The sequence below is a fragment of the Trachemys scripta genome, chromosome 3 (genome assembly GCF_013100865.1).
Source record: "Trachemys scripta elegans isolate TJP31775 chromosome 3, CAS_Tse_1.0, whole genome shotgun sequence".
NCBI lineage: Eukaryota > Metazoa > Chordata > Testudines > Emydidae > Trachemys > Trachemys scripta.
Genome location: NC_048300.1, coordinates 150,760,129 through 150,783,502, shown reverse-complemented (window position 1 = coordinate 150,783,502; position 23,374 = coordinate 150,760,129). Strand labels below are relative to the sequence as shown.

Below are 23,374 nucleotides of genomic sequence, written 5' to 3'. Positions count from 1 at the left end.
CTGAAGTACTCAGTGCTTTTTTTTTGCCTCGGTATTCACGGACAAGATCAGCTACCACATTGCCGTCGTGGGCAACACAGTATGGGGAAGAGGTAAGCAGCCCTCAGTCGTGAAAGAACAGGTTAATGACTATTTAGAAAAGCTGGACATGCACAGATCTAATGCATCCAAGGGTGCTGAGGGAATTGGCTGATGTGATTGCAGAGCTATTGGCCATTATCTTTGAAAATTCGTGGTGATCGGGGGAGGTCCTGGACAATAGGAAAAAGGCAAATATAGTGCCCATCTATAAAAAAGGAAAGAAGGAGAACCTGGGGAACTACAGACCTGTCAGCCTCACCTCAGTCCCTGGAAAAATCATGGAGCAGGTCCTCAAGGAATCCATTTTGAAGCACTTGGAGGAGAGGAAGGTGATCAGGAACAGTCAACATGGATTGACCAAGCGCAAGTCATGCCTGACCAACCTGATTGCATTCTATGATAAGCTAACTGGCGCTGTGGATATGGGGAAAGCAGTGGATATGATATATCTTGACTTTAGCAAAGCTTTTGATACAGTTTCCCACAGTATTCTTGCCAGCAAGTTAAAAAAGTATGGATTGGATGAATGAACTATAAGGTGGGTAGAAAGCTGGTTAGATTGTCAGGCTCAATAGGTAGTGATCAACGCCTCGATGTCTAATTGGCAGCTGGTATCAAGCAGAGTACCCCAGGGGTCTGTCCTGGGGCTGGTTTTGTTCAACATTTTTATTAATGATCTCGATGATGGGATGGATTGCACCTTCAGCAAGTTTGCAGATGACACTAAGCTGGGGGGAGAAGTAGATACATTGGAGGGTAGGGATAAGGTCCAGAGTGACCTAGACAAATTGGAGGATTGGGCCAAAAGAAATTTGATGAGATTCAACAAGGACAAGTGCAGAGTCCTGCAGTTAGGACAAAAGAATCTCTTGCACTACTACAGGCTGGGGACGGACTGGCTAAGCAGCAGTTCTGCAGAAAAGGATCTGGGGATTACAGTGGATGAGAAGCTGGATATGAGTCAGCAGTGTACCCTCGTTGCAAAGAAGGCTAATGGCATATTGGGCTGCATTAGTAGGAGCATTGCCAGCAGATTGAGGGAAGTGATTATTCCCCTCTATTTGACACTGGTGAGGCCACATCTGGAGTATTGCGTCCAGTATTGGACCCCCCACTATAGAAAGGATGTGGACAAATTGGAGAGAGTCCAGTGGAGGGCAATGAAAATGATTAGGGGGCTGGGACACATGACTTATGAAGAGAGGCTGTGGGAACTGAGCTTGTTTAGTCTGCAGAAGAGAAGAATGAGGGGGGATTTGATAGTAGCCTTCAACTACCTGAAGGGGGGTTCCAAAGACGATGGAGCTCGGCTGTTCTCAGTGGTGGCAGATAACAGAACAAGGGGCAACGGTCTCAAGTTGCAGTGGGGGAGGTCTAGGTTGGATATTAGGTAAAACTATTTCACTAGGAGGGTGGCGAAGCACCGGAATGGGTTATCTAGAGAGGTGGTGGAGTCTCCGTCTTTAGAGGTTTTTAAGGCCCGGCTTGACAAAGCCCTGGCTGGAATGATTTAGTTGGTGGTGTTCCTGCTTTGAGCAGGGGGTTGGACTAGATGACCTCTGGAGGTCTCTTCCAACCCTAATCTTCTTCTAATCTTCTTCATACTGAAATTAGATTGCTGATACATATACAATTTATATCCATCAGCTAATCAGGTAATGGAGTGTGTTGCATTTCATTGCCTGCAGCAACTACATTCATAATTTGATTTCAAGACCTCAAGGTATGACAACAAAGGCACTAGAGCTCTAAATCTTACTAATGGAATGTTCATTTTGATACAACCCTGAATCTGAAAAAGTCCAACCATGTTTTATGCTAAACTGTATCCACTAGACTCTTTCCAGAAAACTGAACTGAAACATACATTAAATTAGAATTAAAAACTAGAATGATTTATATTGATTTAGGTGGTGCTAAGTGTTAGGATATAGATATTCAGGCCTGTCTGTAAAGGCCTATACTTTAAGAATTTAGGTGTATTCTTATTACTTAGCTAGTTATAGAGGTATAAAAGAATCAAAATCACTGTCTGTCTGTGTATGGACCTTCTCTTACTGTGACAGTCTGAGGCCTTGTTCTCAACCATAAACTGGGAAAGCCATAATTTAGTTTGATAATTTTACAGCAGACAGAAGCAATCACAGAACCAGACAGAGATTCCAATAGGGAAGTAGAGACTACAGTGATAGAATACAGGAATGAGGATTTCACATCCCAGATATAAGTGATTTCCTGCCAGACAGGATGCTATCACACTAAGTTTCCTTTTAGATCTTCTAGGCTCTTCCCTTCCTCTGGAGGTGATAGGAATATCAGGACAGGATTGTATTCCTAACAGCCCAATAGCACCTTATTTCCATGTGACTAGTTTGGAATGTAAGGATGTGACCGTTCACTTCCCAGTTTATGGCTGCCTTTGCTGCTTAGCCAAAGGCTTAGCCTAAGAACAAGGCCTCAGCCTGTCACAGTACGAGAAGGCCCTTACACTGACAGACAGTGATTTTGATTCTTTCTTTTATACCTTTATAAGTATAAGATGCAGAGGACACTAAGCCCTAACCCTCAAAAGGGAGTTAGGTGCCTAACAGGATTCACAATCATCAGACTTCTCCAAGAGTCAGATGCCTAAGTGAGGTCAGTCATTTCTTGCAACAACATCAGAAAAGATTTGAGGAAGAGGTGCTACCCTTATACTCAGTGGGCAAAGCACTCGCCCAGGATGTTAGAGACCCAAGTTCCAATTCCTACTCTGCCTGATGTGCTGTAGGGACTTGACTCAAGGTCTCCCATGTGAGTGCCCCAATCACTGAGCTATAGAGCTATTCCTCTTTGCACAAATAATTAAATATTCATTGGGCCAGAGAGAGTTAGAATGACTCTACAGTCCCGCGATTAGGGTACTCACCTAGGACTGGGTATTTGAATCAAGGTCTCCCACTTAGAGTGCTCTAAGTGGTCGGCTCTTGGGCATAAGGGGGGCACTACGACCACCACCTCTTTCTGCTGTATTTTGCCAGAATAGCTGTGCTCAGAGCATGCCTACTGGATTGGACCCCACAGGCGAGACAAGCAGGGGATACCTAGATTGAGAATGAAATCAGGGCTTGGGCGTGAGCTAGATGCCAGTGTCCGGATTAAGACAGATTTGCACATGCCCACTAGCAGGGATTTAGGTGTCTACAAGGTTAGGCAGCTGAATGGAGGTTCTGAGGATCCACATTTTGGATTTAGGCACCTGAAGTAGAAGGTAGGTTCTCACATCCCTCTGTGAAGCTGACACCTGATGTGAATAAGGCCCAGACTTGTAGTGACTGAATTCTATCACCATGTGCCAGTAGTGTATGTCAAATGAATTGTGGTTGTTCCAATTCCTAGTAGAAAGCTGTTTCCCACTACTACATTTGGTCATAAATTAAGGATTTCATTATCCAGGACTGTCAGTATAGTACCTCTCACAAACTCCTATATTAGGAAATTAAGGTATACAATGAGTGTTAAGGCCTGATTTTACTCTGATTTACTCTGAGGATAACTTCATTAACATTAATAAATCCTGTAAACTCACTGAGCAAAGAGAATTGGGCCTATTAACATTAATTGTTCTTTAAAATTCCTTTTTGAACAAGGCAAATAAGTATGTTATTGCATGTATGTTATTCTATCTACTTTATGATGACTTAGAATTGTGTTACTTTTTTTTCCAAAATACACAGGCACAATGGATACTTTCCCCAAATGAGTTACCCCTTCCCATGCACAAGTAGAAAGATGAAAAGATCTCATTTTCATTTAGTAAACACATATTTTGCAATACTTTTGTACTGTAATGTGCAAGACTTTGTTTTCCTAATAATTTACTGAAATTTCTAGGGCCTCATTGAATACTGTATACACTGAATAATGTTTCCACAGCTGTAGTGTAGGCCCTGGGGTGTCTCAACATGCATATTGTTGTTACATTCTCAGAAAATTGATTTTCAGCACAATAATTTTCAAAACAACATTATGTATAATTCCCCTCTTGGGTACTATGAAGGAACACATGGCATAATGCTATCCATAAAAATAGTTTTTAAAGTTTTGCCCACATAAAATAATAACAGATCCAATGGAGATGATTTTGCAGTTAGCAAAGCTTTTTTTTCTCCACTCAGTTTACATGCACATCCTCATATTGTTACTAGATTGAAATGTGCTCTCCCACATATCACCCATCCTTCTCGGCTCTCCTCCTCAGGAGCTGACAACTCTGGCCCCAGTCCAGAAAAGGCTCATCGACTTCAACAGGTCTGCTCATGTGCTTTGTTGGACTGGGGACATAACACTCACTATGTTGCAGGATAGAGCCATAGGGCCATATGACTTTTCTAATTATTTTTTCCTGTAACATACATGACATTTACACAATACCTGATGGTTGATATGATACAATGACTTTATTTGCATTTACTTGAGATTGCCACATATCTTACTCAAAGCTCCACCTCTCCTGATTAATGTGGCTAATCTAAACTCGTTCTAACCCTCATCCACTGACCTCACATCACCATGAAATCTCTATATCTAGTTATAATGGAAGAGATACGTATATTTGGATAGAAATTTTTTGTTATTTAGTTATCAAATCCAATTTACCTATAAAATAAAGGATTTGATTACATAACTGTATTTTAGAACTACTATTCTAAACTATTACCTCTCAGATCTGAAACTAATAGTATAGGGCAAAATCCTGAAGCCCTTATTAGTCCTCACTCAGCCAAAACACTCATTGGCCTGAATTTTGAAGCCTTTACTCAGGCAAAATTCTAATTGCAATTAATAAAACTTTTGTCTGAGTAAATAATTTCAGGATTTAACCCCTGTCATTTGGACATTTATCACCTGTCAATGTATTTCCCTACAACAAGACAAGTTTGGATTTTCTTGGAAATAGCAATACATAGCATGCTTTGTACTTACCAATGCATCATGAACTCTGCCTTTGCATTCAGTGTGGACTTGATTCCTGTTTAACATACCTTTCATGCCAGAAGTGTCTGAGGCACTTCACAAAATCATTAAACAAAAACTTTCAGAGAACAACTCTAATGTTAGCCTCTATTTAGAAACAGAGACTCAGCAGCGATAGGTTTCATACTTTAAATACATTGATGTAAAGTCTAGATCCCTCAGGTTAAGAGCCCCAAATTGGGTACAGACAAAAAATGTTGGTCCATCAAAGTCTGACATGAAGAACAGGTGTACTTGTGCCACCTTAGAGACTAACACATTTATTTGAACATAAGCTTTTGTGGGCGACAGCCCACTTCATTGGATGCATAGAATGGAACATATAGTAAGGAGAGATATATATACACATACAGAGAACATGGAAAGGTGGAAGTTGTCCTACCAACTCTAAGAGGCTAATTAATTAAGAGAAAAAAACTTTTGTAGTGATAATCAAGATAGTCCATTACAGACAGTTTGACAAGAGGTGTGAAAATACTTAATGGGGAAATAGATTCAATGTGTGTAATGGCTCAGCCATTCCAGTCTCTATTCAAGCCTAACTTGATGGTGTCTAATTTGCATATTAATTCAAGTTCAGCAGTTTCTTGTTGGAGTCTGTTTTTGAAGCTTTTCTGTTGCAAAATTGCCACCTTTAAGTCTGTTACTGAGATTGAAGTGTTCTCCTACTGGTTTTTGAATGTTATGATTCCTGATGTCAGATTTATGTTCATTTATTCTTTTGTGTAGAAACTGTCCGGTTTGGCCAATGTACATGGCAGAGGGGCATTGCTGGCACATGATGGCATATATCACATTGGTAGATGTGCAGATGAATGAGCCCCTAATGGTGTGGCTGATGTGATTAGGTCCTATGACAATTATTCACTTATGTAAACTGAACAAAAGACTTATCTTAAAGACTAATAGGCCAACTTTGTATCCTGTGTGATCTGTAAGAGAAAGTCAACATGTATTGTAATTTTGTTTGGTTTTGCTTCCTTTCAAATTATGCCATACTATTAAAGCATTTATGGGTACATTTTCTGTGCAATGCATTGGGAACTAAGCATAGTATTAACATTAATGTTAGTAGTTTCACAACTGTAGCTCTACATATTACATTGGAAATTTGTTAAGTATTAGTCTGCTGCAGTAGTACGTTACTCTCAAAAGGAATATGAGTGTTACCAAAATTGAAAATAGGAGGTTAACTAAAAAACAAAGTGTTTCCTTTTTTTATATAAGCACTATAACCTATTTAAATATTTGAATTCTTGTTGTATGACATGGCCAATAAATTAGACTGTAGAATTCATGCCCTGCTTCAGAAAGGATGGTTTGATTCCTTGTGCTCTCAGTTGAGCTATGTTTCTAATATTGTGGCAATGACATTTCATATCTCAGTGCTCCAGCAAAATGGAATCCTCTCTCAAGCACTGTTCCCTTAGGGAAAATAAAAAACATTGAAGATTTGCGATGTCATGTTATTGTAACAAAATCTAGATGGACTAGACTTTTCTGTAATAGATGGTAAAGTCTGCCCTATTAATATGTGCTCCTGTGAACAGTTGTGCTTATTTTTAAAATGAGTGGGGGTGGGGAAAAAGAACATTGAAGGCATGCAAGCAAGGGTGTGAGAGTCACAAGCAATATTCCTATCTGGTAGCTGAAGGCTCGCTCTGAGCCTGAGGGATCATAAGCAGCATGGATTATATACATCATGTAAACATCTGTTTATCCTAGCATACAGAGGTAGATTAGGTGTTTGTGAGGCCCCTCCCCACCCGTTCTGCCTGAAGTCCCCACCGTCCCCTTCCGCAGCGCTTCTACCAGGGAAATGGGGTTGGAGCACAGAGGCTTGCCCCGCCCTGCTCCCCCCCCAACCCAGCACTCCTGATGGCGAGCAGGGTCAGGGCACAGGAGTGCTCATTTTTCCAGGGGTCCCCAATTGGCCAGGGTCTCTGGGGACAGTCCCCATTGGCCCAGTGGCTAATCTGCCATTGCTAGCATAGGCATCACCTGATAAGAACTGGATTCTATCATAGAGAGGTGACAATAAAATACACATATAGATACTCTACATCAGTGGTTCTCAGACTTTTCTGCTAGTGACCCATTTCACATAGCAAGCCTCTGAGTGCAACCCCCCCTTACAAATTAAAAATACTTTTTAATATATGTTACACTGTTATAAATGCTGGAGGCAAAGCGAGGTTGGGGGTGAAGGCTGACAGCTCGCGACCCCCCCATGTAATAACCTCGTGACCCCGAGGGGTCCCAACCCCTAGTTTGAGAACCCCTGCTCTATATAAAGGTAGTTGAGGATATGGTAGGAGCTATAGAAAGCTAACAGCCAAATATTTTCTAAAGTGAACACATGTTAACAAAGATCTATTTTAAAAGGAGATTTGTAAGGGCCTGATCCAAAGTCAATGCAAAGACTCCCATTAACTTCAGCAGGCTTTGGATCCATCCCTGAAAGCACCAATATGGATGTTTAAATGTGTTTGCATAATGCAATTGCTTATACATATCTTGAAATGATTTTCAATCATTAGGGTCAGCCTTTCTCTGCTTAGATATAGAACAATCAGCCCAGTAGACTCTCCCAAAGCACTCATCTATCTTCACGTTGTCTGGCTATGCCGGAAGAAGGACAGGAGGCACTGGAGGTGGTTTAATTAGGCCTCAACTTTATTCTTAACTCTCTGGGAGTATCCGGTAGATAAAAGTGTACAGTGCAGGAAATTCCATAATCATTTTCATATAATACCAGGGGGCTTCCGTCAGCCCTCCTCCTTACCAATTCTGGACACCAGCCAACCCACTGCTGGGACCTCACCATCCCCCCCTTAAATGAGCGCTGGAAAGGACTATAAAGGAGCGGGGATTGGCTTCCTGCCATACCAGTCATAGGAGCCTTGAAACCCCCTCCCATTAGCCCCCATTTTCTCTCTCTTATTGAATTCCTCCTTTAAATCCTTTACCAATCCATTTTATCTGACGACTGAATCCTTTCACTATGGAGTTCCTGCACTGGACATCCACCCCATACTTACATAATGAGTTGCAACATCCTAGCTTAATGCCCATTCGATGCTGCCCCAACTGAGCCCTCCCAAAACCACAGTGGGGAAGGCAAAAAACCGTTACTTCACCTTGGCCAATCTGGAGGTGAGGGGAGAATTCCTTTCCAGCCCCACGAGAAAGGAGCGACAATTGCAAATGCCCACAGCAGATCCTGACAACCTGCTATTTCACCACTTCCATGGCAGAGAGGAGGGGTGCTATGCCACCTGGTCCAGGAAAGAAAAAGAGGACTTTGCCTGCCTGGCATGGACCTATATAGTACTCTCTCTCTTCTGGTCACCTGGGGGGAGGGATGGATGCTGACCTGCTCTACAGCTGCTGTAAAAGTCACTCTAACCACACAGTGGGACACATTTTCCTGTGTGGTGTGGTCATTTTTAAAGTTAGCTGTTGGGGAAAAAAGGCAAAGGCAGCACTTTGAAAGAAAGATGTTCTGTCTCCTGTAAAACAGGACCAGTAGATCCACCTTGAGACAAATGAATGATATTCATTTAAAGGCTATTTGAAGGTTTGTTTGTCAGTCTGTCTTTCTAATCAGTGACTCATATTTAAGGAATGATGCCTCTGTTGGCATTGTTGCTCTCTAATCTTTACAGTGTCCGGGAATGGTTGGTAACACGAGTGATTATACTTACTGGTCAAAAATAAACTTATTTTCTTAGATATAGAAATATAGGTAATTCTTAGGTATAGAAACCACCTGAAAATATCCAGAGGAACTTTCTTTTAATTTGTTAATGTTAGAGGTGACTGTTAATATTAACAGAATCTTTTGTTTCTAATCATTATTTTTCAGAAATTTTACTGTTGTTAATTCCAAAATCATTGTCGTCACTATAAGGCCTGAACCCAAAACAGCGGATTCATTTCTAGAGATAGAGTTAGCACATCTGGCTAATGTAAGTATTGCTGCAGTGAATCTTTATTTCCAGCTGTATTCTTCTTAAAAAATAAAAAAAGAGAGACTAATTTGCCTGATAAAATCAAAGCACAGAGATACATGGCATACCCTGAATAGACTGTTTTCATTTTGCGTGCATACAGAACTGCCTGACCCTTTGTTTCTGTCATTCTTATGGTTTTCATTTATACAACAATTTTCATAGGGAACTCTACATTAACTGCTTTGATAGATACAATGGCAAATGTAGTATTTGTCCATTGGCTTCCCTTTTGTTATCAGATGAGGTCCATAGTGCAACACATGCTTCAGGCCTTTCCTTACTTTTTTCTTTGCCACTATGTGATACATGAAAGGCCAATTCATATTTGACTACCCTATCAGAATATCAAAATGCAGCCTCACTCCAGTTTGCAAGTTCTACAAATTCACAAGATCTTGTTTTTTCTGCTATTTTCTTGTCCTGCAATCTTAATTAAAAGAGTTTAAAGCCAAAAAACCCCTCTAAATTTAATTCCATATTAAAGGGTGACTAGAGTTGTACAGAAATATCAAACAATTTCTTCCTGCTGCTTTCAGCTACCTCTTGATATCAAAGAACACTTTTACAGGAAAGTTGCGTGAAGTAAGACATCTAGATAAGAACAAGGCCTATCGATATTGCTAGTGATGTCTGAGACATTATAATATGCAGAATTTCTGCCTGACTTTTTTACATTGGTAATGAAGAGTTAGCAGTTATATTGAATCAAGGAGGAAAGGGACATTTAAGAAAGGCATATAAAATAAAGTTATTGTATTAACATAAAAAACTTCAAAGTTAATGGCACTTTGTTACATTTAATGGGACAAGTTCTCCATCGGCCTATTCGAATGCAATTTCACTGACATTAATGGAGTTGCACTCAGCCTCCTGTGGATTTGACCCAAAGACTCTGTAGGAAACTGGATAGCTATTGGAATTTATGTGGCAATCTGGCCCATTCAACTCTAAGTTTTTGGTTTACATCCAGCCCAGGCTGGAAATGACAGAATATTATTACCATCTACTGACTATTCAGTAGTTGGTATTAAATGAGTTTTATCGTCTCATCCAGTTCCTGGTGATCAGGGATTACAAAGAACATCACAGTTGGTCCTCATGGTCAAGTTTAGCAGACAGGAAAAGATGGAACAAGCAAGGAGTCTGAGCTACCCTCTGAATCCTAGAGGTAGTATTTTAAAGTAAGGGTTGACACACATTGATGTGGCAGTGTGGGGAAGCTTTTACACTGTTGCAGCCAGTGTGGTACCTTTTCTATGGATTAACAGAAACTTCAATCTCCAGCACTGTCCACAACAGAAATTTCACTAAAAAACATGGGCTGTATTCAGTCAGACTACTTTGAGGCATGGACCACAAATGAACATGGAAGCTTGATCTTAGTACTTCATGTCTATTTATCAGAAAAGCCAGCTAGCTTGTGGAAAATATTTCCCTTACTGTATTTAGGTAAGTCAGATCACAGAGATCTTCAGACAAGCTCAAGATACTGCTAGATCTTTGATTTTTGTTTATATTATTTTATTATTTATTAGTTGTGGAGTTATTTTTACAGCTCATAACTAAGGAATGTGAAAGGGTCATTTAATATGTGGAAACTTGATTGGTTAGTCAAGGGCTATAGCCCAGGTAGATGGGGGAAAGAAAAGAGAAGATTGTAATGACTTTGTTCGTAGCTATAAGATAAGAGGTAAGAAACAATCAAGGTAATATCAGTAAGCTCTGTATCAGTGTTGAAATCAACTGATAAATCCAAAGTAAGCAATTAAAATGGCATGACATAAACCAGGCAAAAGGAAGATTAAAGGAGTCTTCACAGGTTGATTTCTAGAAAAAGACATTAAAGAGGAACCTGTTTCTTCAGCTTGCTTGTTTTATTATTCTTTTTTAAAATGTACAGACCCAGCACTTGCCCATTTTCCAGTTCTTTAGAAAGGTTCATTCTGGCAATGGAAGATGCAGGACATCGATTGTGATCTGGCATTGTCTACCTTTCTGTAACAGGATATTAATGAGTACCGTATTAGCGCAGGACTAGGAAGTGCTGACAAGGCAAGAGGATAGTAACCTTGTCAATAACGTTATGGACCTGGCACTGTTTTCTTCTGGCTCAATTTTAGCTCATTAATATTTTACTCCAAATATCTGCAAGTTTTCTGCAAATTATACAGCCAGACCACTGCCCCCATGTGGAATCTCACCGAGGTCACTGTGACGCCACATGAACACAGGAGTTAGCCTATACCGATCCAAATGCAGAATCCTGGCCTAAAAACTGGGAACAGAAACTGATTTTACAGTTTTGAATGGCTTTAATGTTTAGTGATTTTCTGTTCATGATAGTTTCCCAGATGAGATTTTATATAAAGAAGAGCAGTTGGAGATGCTGAGGCATAGTCTCTGATTTGTCTTTTGCATTTTTAGACTGAATGATCTTCATTTTCTTTATTAGAATTTACCTCAGTTGAAAATTAGAATCTAATTTTCTCTGATTATAATGTCTTAATATACCATAATCTGTCTTTGAACTTTGTACATCACACACAGTAATTAAGGTGAAAATGGTGTTACTTCATCTCTAGACTTTGACTGTTATACATTAATGGCTCAGAGTTTAATCATGATGTCAATTAAGTGGGCTAATTATTAAATTAATTAAATTAAATATTAAACGGGAATTAAAATACAGACATTTTATTCCAATTAATCTTTTCTAGACGTTTTCTTTGTGTTGTTGCTCTTTTCAAACTTTGCCTCTTTTAATATTATCTATGCTATACCAATCAAAAAAGTCTGTTGTTGAATGGATTAATGATTAACTTATGATCAATGGACTCAGAGATCTGTGGGAGTATAGTTAAATTTTTTTAATTATTATTTTTGTTAATTTATTTGTCCACTGATTGATTAAAATAAATTCTATTATGTATACATCTGAGATGTAGAAGGGCTCCTTGCACAAACATGCATAAGTAATTGTGAAAAAGACATATGCGCAAGTGAAAACCCCTGTTGTTCACAGCTAGAATATTTCAGGGCTTTATTTTCAAACAATGAAATATGACTTAATAAATTCCATTGTAACTACCCATAATAGGTGTTCATGTGCTCAAAATGAATACATTACTATAATTGCATTTTACACTCAAATTTGGTATTTATTCATAACACTGAATTATTTTACATATATATATCCTACCCATCAGTGGTATACCCAAATATCCTATCCATCACACACACACCCCATTGATCGCTAGGCTATTTGGAATATAGCACTGTATTTGAACTTGTAGATGATTTTAAATATAGTGCTGACCATGGTACTCTGTAACATGCTAATGTGGCTTGCAGTGTGTTGCTCGCAGTACACGGTATTTAATGCCATCCAGTATGATCACAGGTGGATTATATGAGCAGTATGATCATGATTGTAACATTTTTCTACTAGTTATGCTGGAAAAGGCACCAGCATCATGGACTTTGTTTCAGAAAGAATGTGAAATATCATCTCCTAACTTTGCAGAACCTCTGCTATTATAGCAAAGGACAATGCAGCAGCAATCTAGTAATATTATGGGAGTTAAAGCTTCTGGTTATGATTACTTCCACTGAAACTTTGACTTCCAATTATTGTGGGCCTACATAGCATGCACAATTATGCACCATATCTTGAATATTGGAAGTTTCATGTGCCACACCTACGTATTTCTATTGCCAATGTGTCATGAATTTTTGGAGGAATATGGGTGACATTTATGCTGCTTTCAATGTTACAGCTTCATCTCCTATTCATTTCTATGGTGACTCAACACACTCCCCTCTCCATGTGAATGAGCTCCAAAAGGGCCACAGATATGTGACCTGAAAACTACATGGATTTATCATTTCCTTAAACCTTCCCACAGAGTCCTCTATTTGCCTTGGTTACTGGGCATTGCTTGAAATGTTCTTCTTTAAAATCATTTTTTTAGCTAAGTCTGAACAGTCACCTTTTTCTCAAAGTATTTTCAAGTCCTTTCTCCTTGCAGTATGGAAATAGATGTTGTAGGCTGTCCATCACCAGAAAAAAAATCACAGCTACATGAATGTATACTGGCATCGGTTTTAGGCATAGATTTTAAGTATGATCATGACTGCATAAGAATGAATATAGGCAGATTACTTCAAGTCTCAAAACACTTTCAAGCTGCAGAATCCTCTTTTATTCTAATGTTCCTGTTATTGTCAATTTTAATTCTTCCACATTCTCTTCTACTGATGTTTCAGAATGCTTTGGGCCAGTGGTGCAAGATGCATACACTGGCTCTGTATGTGCCTGTTATGTGTTTTTAGTCTTTTATTTTAGATTATGAAGTCACTTATCTATGTTTGTAAGGTGCGATGTGAAATTAAAGTGCTACATGTATTTTTAAATAATTATAAAAAACTCAGAACATTTAATACAGTCATCAAAACTGGTGAACTACAAGATCAGAACTTCATTAAATATGTTTGTTACTGGAGTCTGGAAGAAAAAGCTATGCCTCTCTGTAAAAAGGGTGATAGAAGAATTTTAACAAATGAATATTTTCTTTCATTAATATTAATAAATAGTTTCTACAGTTTGAAACAGCTGTGGAATAAAATGTGTGTGTAAAAGTGCTTCTTTAAAAATACTGTCCACTGGCAACCTGTAAAACTGACTTTTTCAATACGATCCTAAGATTAGTATATAAAAATGAAAATAACTGGATAATTTTAAACTATTCCTTGCAATTTCCATTGTTTTTGTTTTCCATTTGTTGGAGGAATTGTGCTTTTGTGCCCAGTGTCTATTTTAATTGATTCCTAACTTTAAGATATCTGTGCCAAAAGTGCTATATATGACGTCTAGGAGACCATTATATGAACATCATGACAAACTATGTCTTGTGCATGTAAACAGAACCTTGAAATCTGTTCCTTTAGATATCTGCAGTTTTGTTTGTTATTCTGTATTTTACATCTATTGTATTTTGTGTAGCTGTGACTTCATGCATACCCAATCTTTACAACAAACCAGTAGCCCAGTCTTGCAGTCTTTACTCAATCAAAATGTTCAATAAAGTTAATGTACACTTAGCCTGAAAAAAGATTTGTTGGACTGGGCCCAAACTTTGAATTTTAGTCACTTCACTTCATAATGGACAGAAGGAAATAAGACAATAATAAAGAGCCTTCAATTTTCTGGAATATTAGCCCATTTTAATATGTGTAAGAAACTGAAATTTAGGGCCCAGGCTCCCACTGATGTCAATGGGAGTTGAGCTGGGCTAATACTCAGCATGAAAAAGTAGAATATTTGCTATGATTTAGCCCTTTTACCATTAATGGCACAAAAGATCCAGAAGGCCATTAATTTTCTCCCTTCATTAAATAATCTACCAGTGTAGCCAGTTTCTACAGTGAACTCCTCCTCCTGCAGCCTTGGCATTGGGCCCTTGTAAGGGGCAGGATGGGAATGTGGCAAAAGTGTTACTGTGCCCCAGCTATTCTCCACTGGTGGATGGCCTGTTGTGATCAATAGTCAGCTGGGCTACTTTAAAGTGTGTGGGCCCAAGAACTGGCATCAGAAATCGGGAGTCTCAATCTAGGCACAGATAAGGCTTTATCTACACACAAAAACAGTACTGATTTAACGAAATCAGTTTAGAAACTGATGTAATTAAATCAGCTCAACCCCCTAGTGTGAATATTCTGAAATAGAATTAGGAGTGTCTACAAAAAGGGGATGCACCAACTAAAAAACATAGAATCATAGAAGACTAGAGTTGGAAGAGACCTCAGGAGTCATCTAGTTCAACCACCCTGCTCAAAGCAGGACCAACCACAACTAAATCATCCCAGCCAGGGCTTTGTCAAGCTGGGCTTCAAAAACCTCCCTAGATAACCCATTCCAGTGCTTCACCACACTCATAGTGAAATAGTGTTTCCTAATATCCAACCTAGACCTCCCCCACTGCAACTTGAGACCATTGATCCTTATTCTCTCATCTGCCACCACTGAGAACAGCCTAGCTCCATCCTCTTTGGAACCGCCTTGGGGGAGTTGAAGACCGCTATCAAATCCCCCCTCACTTTTCTCCAGACTAAATAAGCCCAGGTCCCTCAGCCTCTCCTCATAAGTCTTCTGCCCCAGCCCCCTAATCATTTTTGTTGCCTCTCTTACATACAGTGCAACTCCTCCACCTTTTCTCCCACGCCTATATTTTCTGAACAGTTTATACCCATCCATGACAGTGCTCCAGTCATGTGAGCTACCCCACTAAGTCTCTATTATTCCAATCACATCATAGTTCCTTGACTGTGCCAGGAATTCCAGTTATTCCTGTTTGTTTCCCAGGCTTCTTGCATTCGAGTACAGGCACCTAAGATAACTAGCCGATTGCCCTACTTTCTCAGCATGCATCAGGAGGCTTTCCCTGTTGCACCCTCCTCCTTGTGTTTCCTCCCAGTATCCCACTTCCCCTACCTCTGGGCTTAAGTCACCATCCCCCAGCGAACCTAGTTTAAAGCCCTCCTTAATAGGTTAGCAAGCTTACATAAGTTGCTCCGCTGATTTTGGTAAATTAATACCGTCTTTGGGTGCAGATAAGACCTAAAATTCTGCCTATTGAGAATAACTAATCCATTGGTTAACCTGAATGGGCAGCATTTTGAGAATCTTTTATTCGTTCTTTTTGGAGTGGAATACAGGGGGAAAATTGAAATTACTTAAAGAATATGAACTGGGCAGGCTCCACGTTTAGGTAACTGGCACACTTGGACCCAATACCACAGTCCTTTCCTAGTCAAAATTCCAAGTGGCTTCATGAAGACATCTTCAGGACTGTTTCCTGAGTAGGGACGATAGGTTCAATACTGCAAGGTGCTGAGTGCGCTCTGTGAAGTGCTAAGTGCCTCAACTCCCACTGACTTCAATTTATTTTTCACTCCCACTGATTTCAAACCTCTTCAAACTGAGGGTGATCTTTTAGGATCAGGCCCTGAACTAGGACTGCAGGGTGAGCACTTCATTGGTTATGTACACCAGTAATTAATGGTATTGTTTGTTTGTTTTTAGGGCACATTGAATCCCTATTGTGTGCTGTGGGATGATTCGAGAATGTAAGTGACAGATGTTTGCTTCTATTACTGTGGATTAAATATTCCAAAACACGTAAAAATATTTAACTTGCCAGACAGTCAACAGTGGTCATTATGAGGGCATGGAAAATGTGCAATTCACAGAGTGAAATTATTTCCTTTCCATACCCTGCAGTCATATTGTAATGCAGATTTGAAAGACAGTTTGTTTGTTTTTTCTGTTATTAATCCTGAATTAACAGAATATCTCACCAACAACTATCATAGAGTTTAAGGCCAGAAGGGATCACCAGATCATCTAATCTGACCTCCTGTATATCACAAGCCACCAACACTACCAAATGCCCACACACTAAACCCAACAACCCAAATTAGACCAAAGTATTACAGACTATATTAGACTAGTCTGTTATGTGCCACATGCAGCGAATAAAAGGGACTGAGATGCACCAGTCCTTGAGCCCCTGCAGTGAAAGGGAATTGATTAATTGAGATATACCCATGCGGCTGAGGAAGCTGAAGCTGCTGAAAGGTTTGAAATATTGGGAATACCGTGGGAGATATATTACTCATCAGTAGGTGGGACCATCAAAGAGTCATGATAAATACAATTTATATGGCTCTGCAATTTATCACATGGATTTCACCACCATCTGGTATGCATGTATAGGCACACTCTTTTATGAGAAGGTACTTTTTGTCTTGCTTCTGCATGTAAACTGATCACTTACCAGAGGTCCAAAAAGCAGTCATTTGCTCTATAGTTCCCCAAAATATTTCCCCCCAGTCATTTTTGGAAAAGGTGGGGATCTAGGGACTTAGTATTAACTGTGAGGGCATTTTATGATTCATGATGACTTTCTATTGGCCTGATAATTACTTGTGTTTGGGCATTTTATTTGAGTCCATTTGATTATATTATGTATGGAATTTGTATTCTAATGTTGTGAGTTTTAAATTAATGCAAAAGCTCCCAGCACAATGGACAGATTCTTATCATTTATAAATCTAAATAAATAAATATGTACAACATTATACAATTAGCTGGGTGCCTTGGGTTGTTGGCTTGTTTTGTGTTTTGTTTTGTGTTCACTTTCCTCTAAAGCATCAGGAATTTGCTATTGCAGAAGCAGGAGACCAGATATTATGGATAAATGGTCTGATCTAGTGTTGAAAATCATGTGGAGCTCTGTTCTGCTCACATTCTTCAAAAATGGCTAAGTTCTTCACAACTCAAATTTCACAAGAACTTTGGGGATCAATCCAACAAGAAAGTAGACAGCATTTAGTAAAAGATGCTTAGCTAATCACTGTTCCACAACAGAAAAAAAAAGGTGCTTTAAATTAAGTGTTTTTCAGATACGGTAAATGTTTGCCTTTACCATCTACATCAGGTAGCTATAACTGCTGAAGTTTTTAACCGTGTTCCTGGCAAGTTGCCCAGATCTTAATCTCAATGCACTACCATTCCATATGTGGTAAATTATATGTTTCTCTGGTGATGCTCTCAATTTAATATATGCTCCAGAAGTGGGTGAAACTTTCTTTTCCTGGATTTTAAACATTCTGCACAGGCTATTGTTCAATGATTAATAGCTCTTTCTTCATACATTCATGGAGAAGCCCCTGAATCTATACTGTGAGCTGTCTGATCAAGTCTGGCTGTGCATTCTTGTTGCATTTTTATGGTGAATCTTTCTTCTACTATTCTTATTATGTGGGTGTATGTGTGGTATGTCTAAGTGTTTGGAGAAATTATGTTTTATTTCATTCCTATCTATGGAATAGAATTATATAACTTTTTTTATCTAGATAACTTTTTAGAAGGCTTTCCTTTTATCTGTCTATCAGGCTGACAGGCTTGCTGTCTGGCTATCTGCATCTAGTTATTGTTTTTGTATAACATTAAGACAGGTACAACTAACTACATAAAGGATCATAGCATGAATTATATATGTTAAAAAACAATTTCTCATAGTGGTGCGGCATTCGTTTTGGCTGACACTTCCAAAATATGCAGTACCTTTATTATGCTGATTTAGAATGGGGTTCTTTAGAGGTTTGGCTATTCCTTCAGTGTCTCCACTTTCCCAGATGATTATCTGAGAAGCATCAACAGCAGAATGTATGACAGTGGAAGTTTATTTTTTTTCTCTGGAATTTGTGTGACCATTTTAACCTCTGCATTTCATTCCAGTTTTGGCCTTCCATAAAATTTTGGGATGCTGAATGTTTTTCTCAGCAAATCATGTGAAAACATATAAAGTATTTTTGATTGAAATTCTGAGCTGAATTGGTCCACTGTCTGAAAGCTTTTGAAAAAGAAATCCTCTCCTCGCCACCAAATTCCTTCACATGAGCAAAGAAAGATTTAAAGCAACTGCTGTCACAAACTGCAAGCAGTACATTGGACCCATATTCATTCAAGACACAGGGAGGAGAGGAACCAGTCAACCACCCATCTATCACCTCACATCCTTCACCATGTGCAACAGCTAACAAGCAGTGTGCAATATAACACACTGCTACAATGAGGGCACCTTTCTCACTGTTCGGTGCCAGTGCCATTCACAGATACAGTATCAGTGGTCTGAAAATTGGTCCACATAGGGCTTGCCATACTGGATTAGACCAGTGGTCTACCTAGTCTAGTGTCCTGACTGGCACTGACCTTCAGAAGAAAGTGCAAAAAAGCCAACAGTGATATAAATAGAATAAACTGTCCATAAGTAGGGCCCTACCAAATTCACAGTCCATTTAGGTCAATTTCACAGTCATGGGATTTTTAAAATAGTAAATTTCATGATTTCAGCTATTTAAATCTGAAATTTCACAATGCTGTAATTGTAGGGGTCCTGACCCAAAAAGGAGTTCGGGGGAGGGGGGAGGTTATTGTAGGGGGGGTTGTGGTACTGCTACCCTTACTTCAGCACTGCCTTCAGACCTGGGCAGCTGGAGAAAGGGGGCTGCTGGCCAAGAGCCCAGCTCTGAAGGCAGAGCCGCCGTCAGCAGCAGTGCAGAAGGATGGCATGGTATGGTATTGCCACCCTTACTTCTGCGCTGCTGCTTGCAGAGCTTGGCTCTCAGTCAGCAGCCGCCACTCTCCAGCCACATGGTAAGGTATTGTCACCCTTACTTCTGTGCTGCTGCTGGTGGAGCACTGCCTTCAGAGCTGGGCAAATGGCCAACATCCGCCATTTTCCAGCCACCCAGCTCTGAAGGCAGTGCAGAAATAAGGGTGGCAATACTGCAACCCCCCTAAAATAACCTTACAAACCCCTTGAAACTCCCTTTTGGGTCAGAACCCCCAATTTGAGAAACACTGGTCTACCCCATGAAATCTGTATAGTATAGAATAAAGGCACACAAAAGACCAGATTTTATGGGGGGAGACCAGATGTCATGGTCTGTGATGTGTTTTTCATGTCCATGAATTTGGTAGGTATGCATAAGTGATATTTTCATAATCTTTTACTCATCTGACCAAAGGCAATGTTTCTTAATTTCAATTAGTGGTTTAATTATGCTCAGTAGGACTGGACGGGAGCTCAATATATAATCAGTCAAGTCCCCTGCACTGAATTCAGGACTAAATAATAACTAGACCATTCCTGACAGGTGTCTGTCTACGCTGTTCTTAAAAGCCTCCAGTGACAGACATTCCACAACGTTCCTAGGCAATTTGTTCCAGTGCTTAACTACCCTGGCAGATCCCTTTCTGCAGTACTGCTTCCTGGGCAGTCATTTCCCATTTTGTATGTGTGCAACAAATTGTTGATTGTTCCTTCCTAAGTGGAGTACTTTACATTTGTCCGTATTGAATTTCATCCTATTTATTTCAAACCATTTCTCCAGTTTGTCCTGATAATTTTGAATTTTAATACTATTCTCCGAAGTACTTGTAACCTCTCCTAGATTGGTGTTGCAACCTGAGTAATGATAAGGAGGGGGGGAAGCAAGAAATAACAGCCTCAGAAGCAATCTGGTACATATGATGCTGCAGCTGTTTCCCTGTCTTCTGAATGGCCAAGGCACTTGCCCTGATACTGTTTCTCCATCCATTGTCAGCCACCTTGGCCACTGACATTGAGTCACGACACTTCATTACCTTCCTGTTCCTTCTCGCTATTAATGGAGGCTTAGTCATATGTTCCCAGATGAAATGACATCAGAATTTCCCTCTTCAAATTAGGACCACCATCAGCCTACCCTCTAATTCCGATATCGGCTTCCCTGATTGTTCGACCTTCCCGAATACATTTGTTAAACTAGAGCTAAAGTTGCACATCAGTTCACTGGGGTTTACCAATAGAAGTGCTTAGCTAGGAGATGACCAGTGTTGCAGGAACTCTGCTATGACCCCTGTCCTGGGCTCCCAGGATCCATTTGCTATGCCTTGGTAGCTCTTTTGGAGAAATGCCTATTCCTTGTTTTGTATGTAGAATCAACATTGCCAACTCTCCATTTTGTGCAGAAATCCTCTGATGCTGCAACAGAACAGAGGAAATCTCTGATCTTTCTGGAAGACTCTATGTTCCGTTCGGAACTGGAAATAATAGATGTAGAATCTCATATACTAGAAAAGTATCAGGTACTAAGGCTGAATCCTGGTGTGTCTAGATGAGGATAGCTTAGCAGTGAAAGGTCACTATACTCCAGCTTTGCACTCCTCCAGTGCTGGAGCCATTCTGTTTAGGTCTGGTCCCCATTATGGCATCTGGGGATCTCTGAAGGATGTCCAAGCTATATCCCTGTGCTTGCTGCAGAGAGGGATAACATCATGGGAGCTTTTATGCTATCTGTGTGCTATCTGAGGATTTTCCCCTATGCTGAGAGGCTCCTTCTCTGGCCAGTGAGGCTGGCCTTAGGGAAGTTTTGCATAAGTGGGGCAGGGCAAAACTATTGTAACTCACAAAGGGATCTGAAGTTGGGTTTTATTGGCTAGCTCAGCAAAACTAGTCCAAATGTCTTCTGCCGATACTCCTGAGAATATTGGCTGTGTCAAGTCAATCAAGAAACCAGGAGAAATGTGACAAAACTCAACCAGCCCAGCTCAAAACTAATAAATAGCCCACAAAACCTGCATTTAAATATGTACTAACAAAAATGACAAAAACTGAATTTAAAATTTTAATATATAGCATTTGGAAAGACATTCTTTTTCACGAAAATTTGAGTGTTTTGAATTTCAAGTCTGATATTTTGCACAGCACTCATAAATACCACTTTGGATAATTTTATTTTTCTTGCAAGATCGTACTCATATAAGACTCATTCCCTATGTGCACCTTTATTCTTTTCGTGTCTTCAAACTGGCTCTTCTTCCCTGGTCTAAAAAACATCTTCCTTTGCCAAAGACTTTAGTGTTCATGCTGGCTCCTATGTAAGTTCTCAGCCCAATATGCAACTGAGTCATGAGGAGTCTTCTGCAGGTAGTGGACGGGTTAATTAATCACTCATCTAACTAGATGCCCCTCAAAGAGATGTCCCAGCATGACATTGAGCAGTATGGATGAATGTTATGTGATGCATTGCTAATGTAAGAGTGGCCACCTCGAGTTTGTCAATGACCTCAGATATAATTGAAAGAAAATAATGTGGTTCCATGCAAAAGAAACTGGCCCATTTGTCAGTCATTGGCTTTAGCTGTTTAACTACATACATATGCCTATGGCAATCACATTGGAGCAAGAGAAAAAAAGGAACTAAAGTGAACAAAGTCACAGCTTCATTCACATGAGATAGTTTTAGTAGTGGAAGACTCCAGCTACTGGGAGTAAAAAGAGACTTGGGCATTATTTTCAGTGTTGTAAGCAGATCCTATTTTAATATCTAAGATGTCCTACTAAAAAGATACATTTTTTGCTTATGCCTCAACCAATGCTTCAGTGAAAGTGAGCTAACCAAGAGCTATGTGTACTTACCATTCCTTGGGAGATCTTATAAAAATGAGGAAGGGTGATCTAGTGGGTAGGACAAGTGACTTGGACTTGGATTCAGGACACCTAGGTTCAATTCCAGGCAAAGACTCCCTGTATGACATGTATGCCAACAAGTTAAAAAAGTATGGATTGGATGAATGGACTATTAAGTGGATAGAAATCATTGGGCTCAACAGGTAGTGATCAATGCCTCAGTGTCTAATTGGTAGCCGGATTTTAGTGCAGTGCCAAGGGGTCTGTCCTGGAGTCAGTTTTGTTCAACATCTTCATTAATGATCTGGATGATGGGATGGATTGCACCCTCAGCAAGTTTGCGGATGACACTAAGCTTGGGGGAGAGGTAGATACACTGGAGGATTGGGATAGGGTCCAGAGTGACCTAGACAAATTGGAGGATTGGGCCAAAAGAAATCTGATGAGGTTCAACAAGGAGAAGTGCAGAGTCCTGCACTTAGGATGAAAGAATTCCATGCACTGCTACATGCTGTGGACTGAATGGCTAAGCGGCAGTTCTGCGGAAAAGGACCTGGGGATTACAGTGGGCAAGAAGATGGATATAAGTCAACAGTGTGCCCTTGTTGCCAAGAAGGCTAACGGCATATTGGGCTGCATTAGTAGGAGCATTGCCAGCAGATCAAGGGAAGTGATTATTCCCCTCTATTCAGCACTGGTGAGGCCACATCTGGAGTACAACATCCAATTTTGGTCTCCCCCCCCCACCCAACTTGGCTGTTCTCAGTGGTGGCAGATGACCGAACAAGGAGCAATGGTTTCAAGTTCCAGTGGGAGACGTCTAGGTTGGATATTAGGAAACACTATTTCACTAGGAGTGTGGTGAAGCAATGGAATGGGTTATCTAGGGAGGTGGTGGAATCTCGATCCTTAGAGGTTTTTAAGATCAGGCTTGAAAAAGCCCTTGCTGGGATGATTTAGTTGGTGTTGGTCCTGCTTTGAGCAGGGGGTTGGACTAGATGACATCTTGAGGTTTCTTCCAACCCTAATCTTCTATAATTCTATGTCCTTGGGCAAGTCACATCATCTACCGTGTGCCTCAGTTCCCCATCTGTAAAGTGGTGGTAATAGTGCTTCCCTACCTCACTGGGGGTTGTGAGGCTAAAATCTGTTAATGATGGAGTGGTACTCTGCCACTATCATGAACTGGGCAATATGAGTACATAGATAGACAGAATGACATAATGCATCACATGGTTTTCA

At 40.0% G+C, this 23,374-nt stretch overlaps 1 protein-coding gene across 1 annotated transcript in view; it reads left to right on the top strand.

The window, feature by feature from the left end:
• The window catches only part of ADGRB3 (adhesion G protein-coupled receptor B3), a gene marked incomplete in the record, with an annotated part of 595,656 nt that overhangs the window by 358,042 nt on the left and 214,240 nt on the right, over positions 1 to 23,374 (top strand). The window contains 2 exon segments of the mRNA XM_034766231.1: positions 8,966 to 9,068; positions 16,195 to 16,238. Coding sequence (XP_034622122.1) covers positions 8,966 to 9,068; positions 16,195 to 16,238 — 147 coding nt within the window.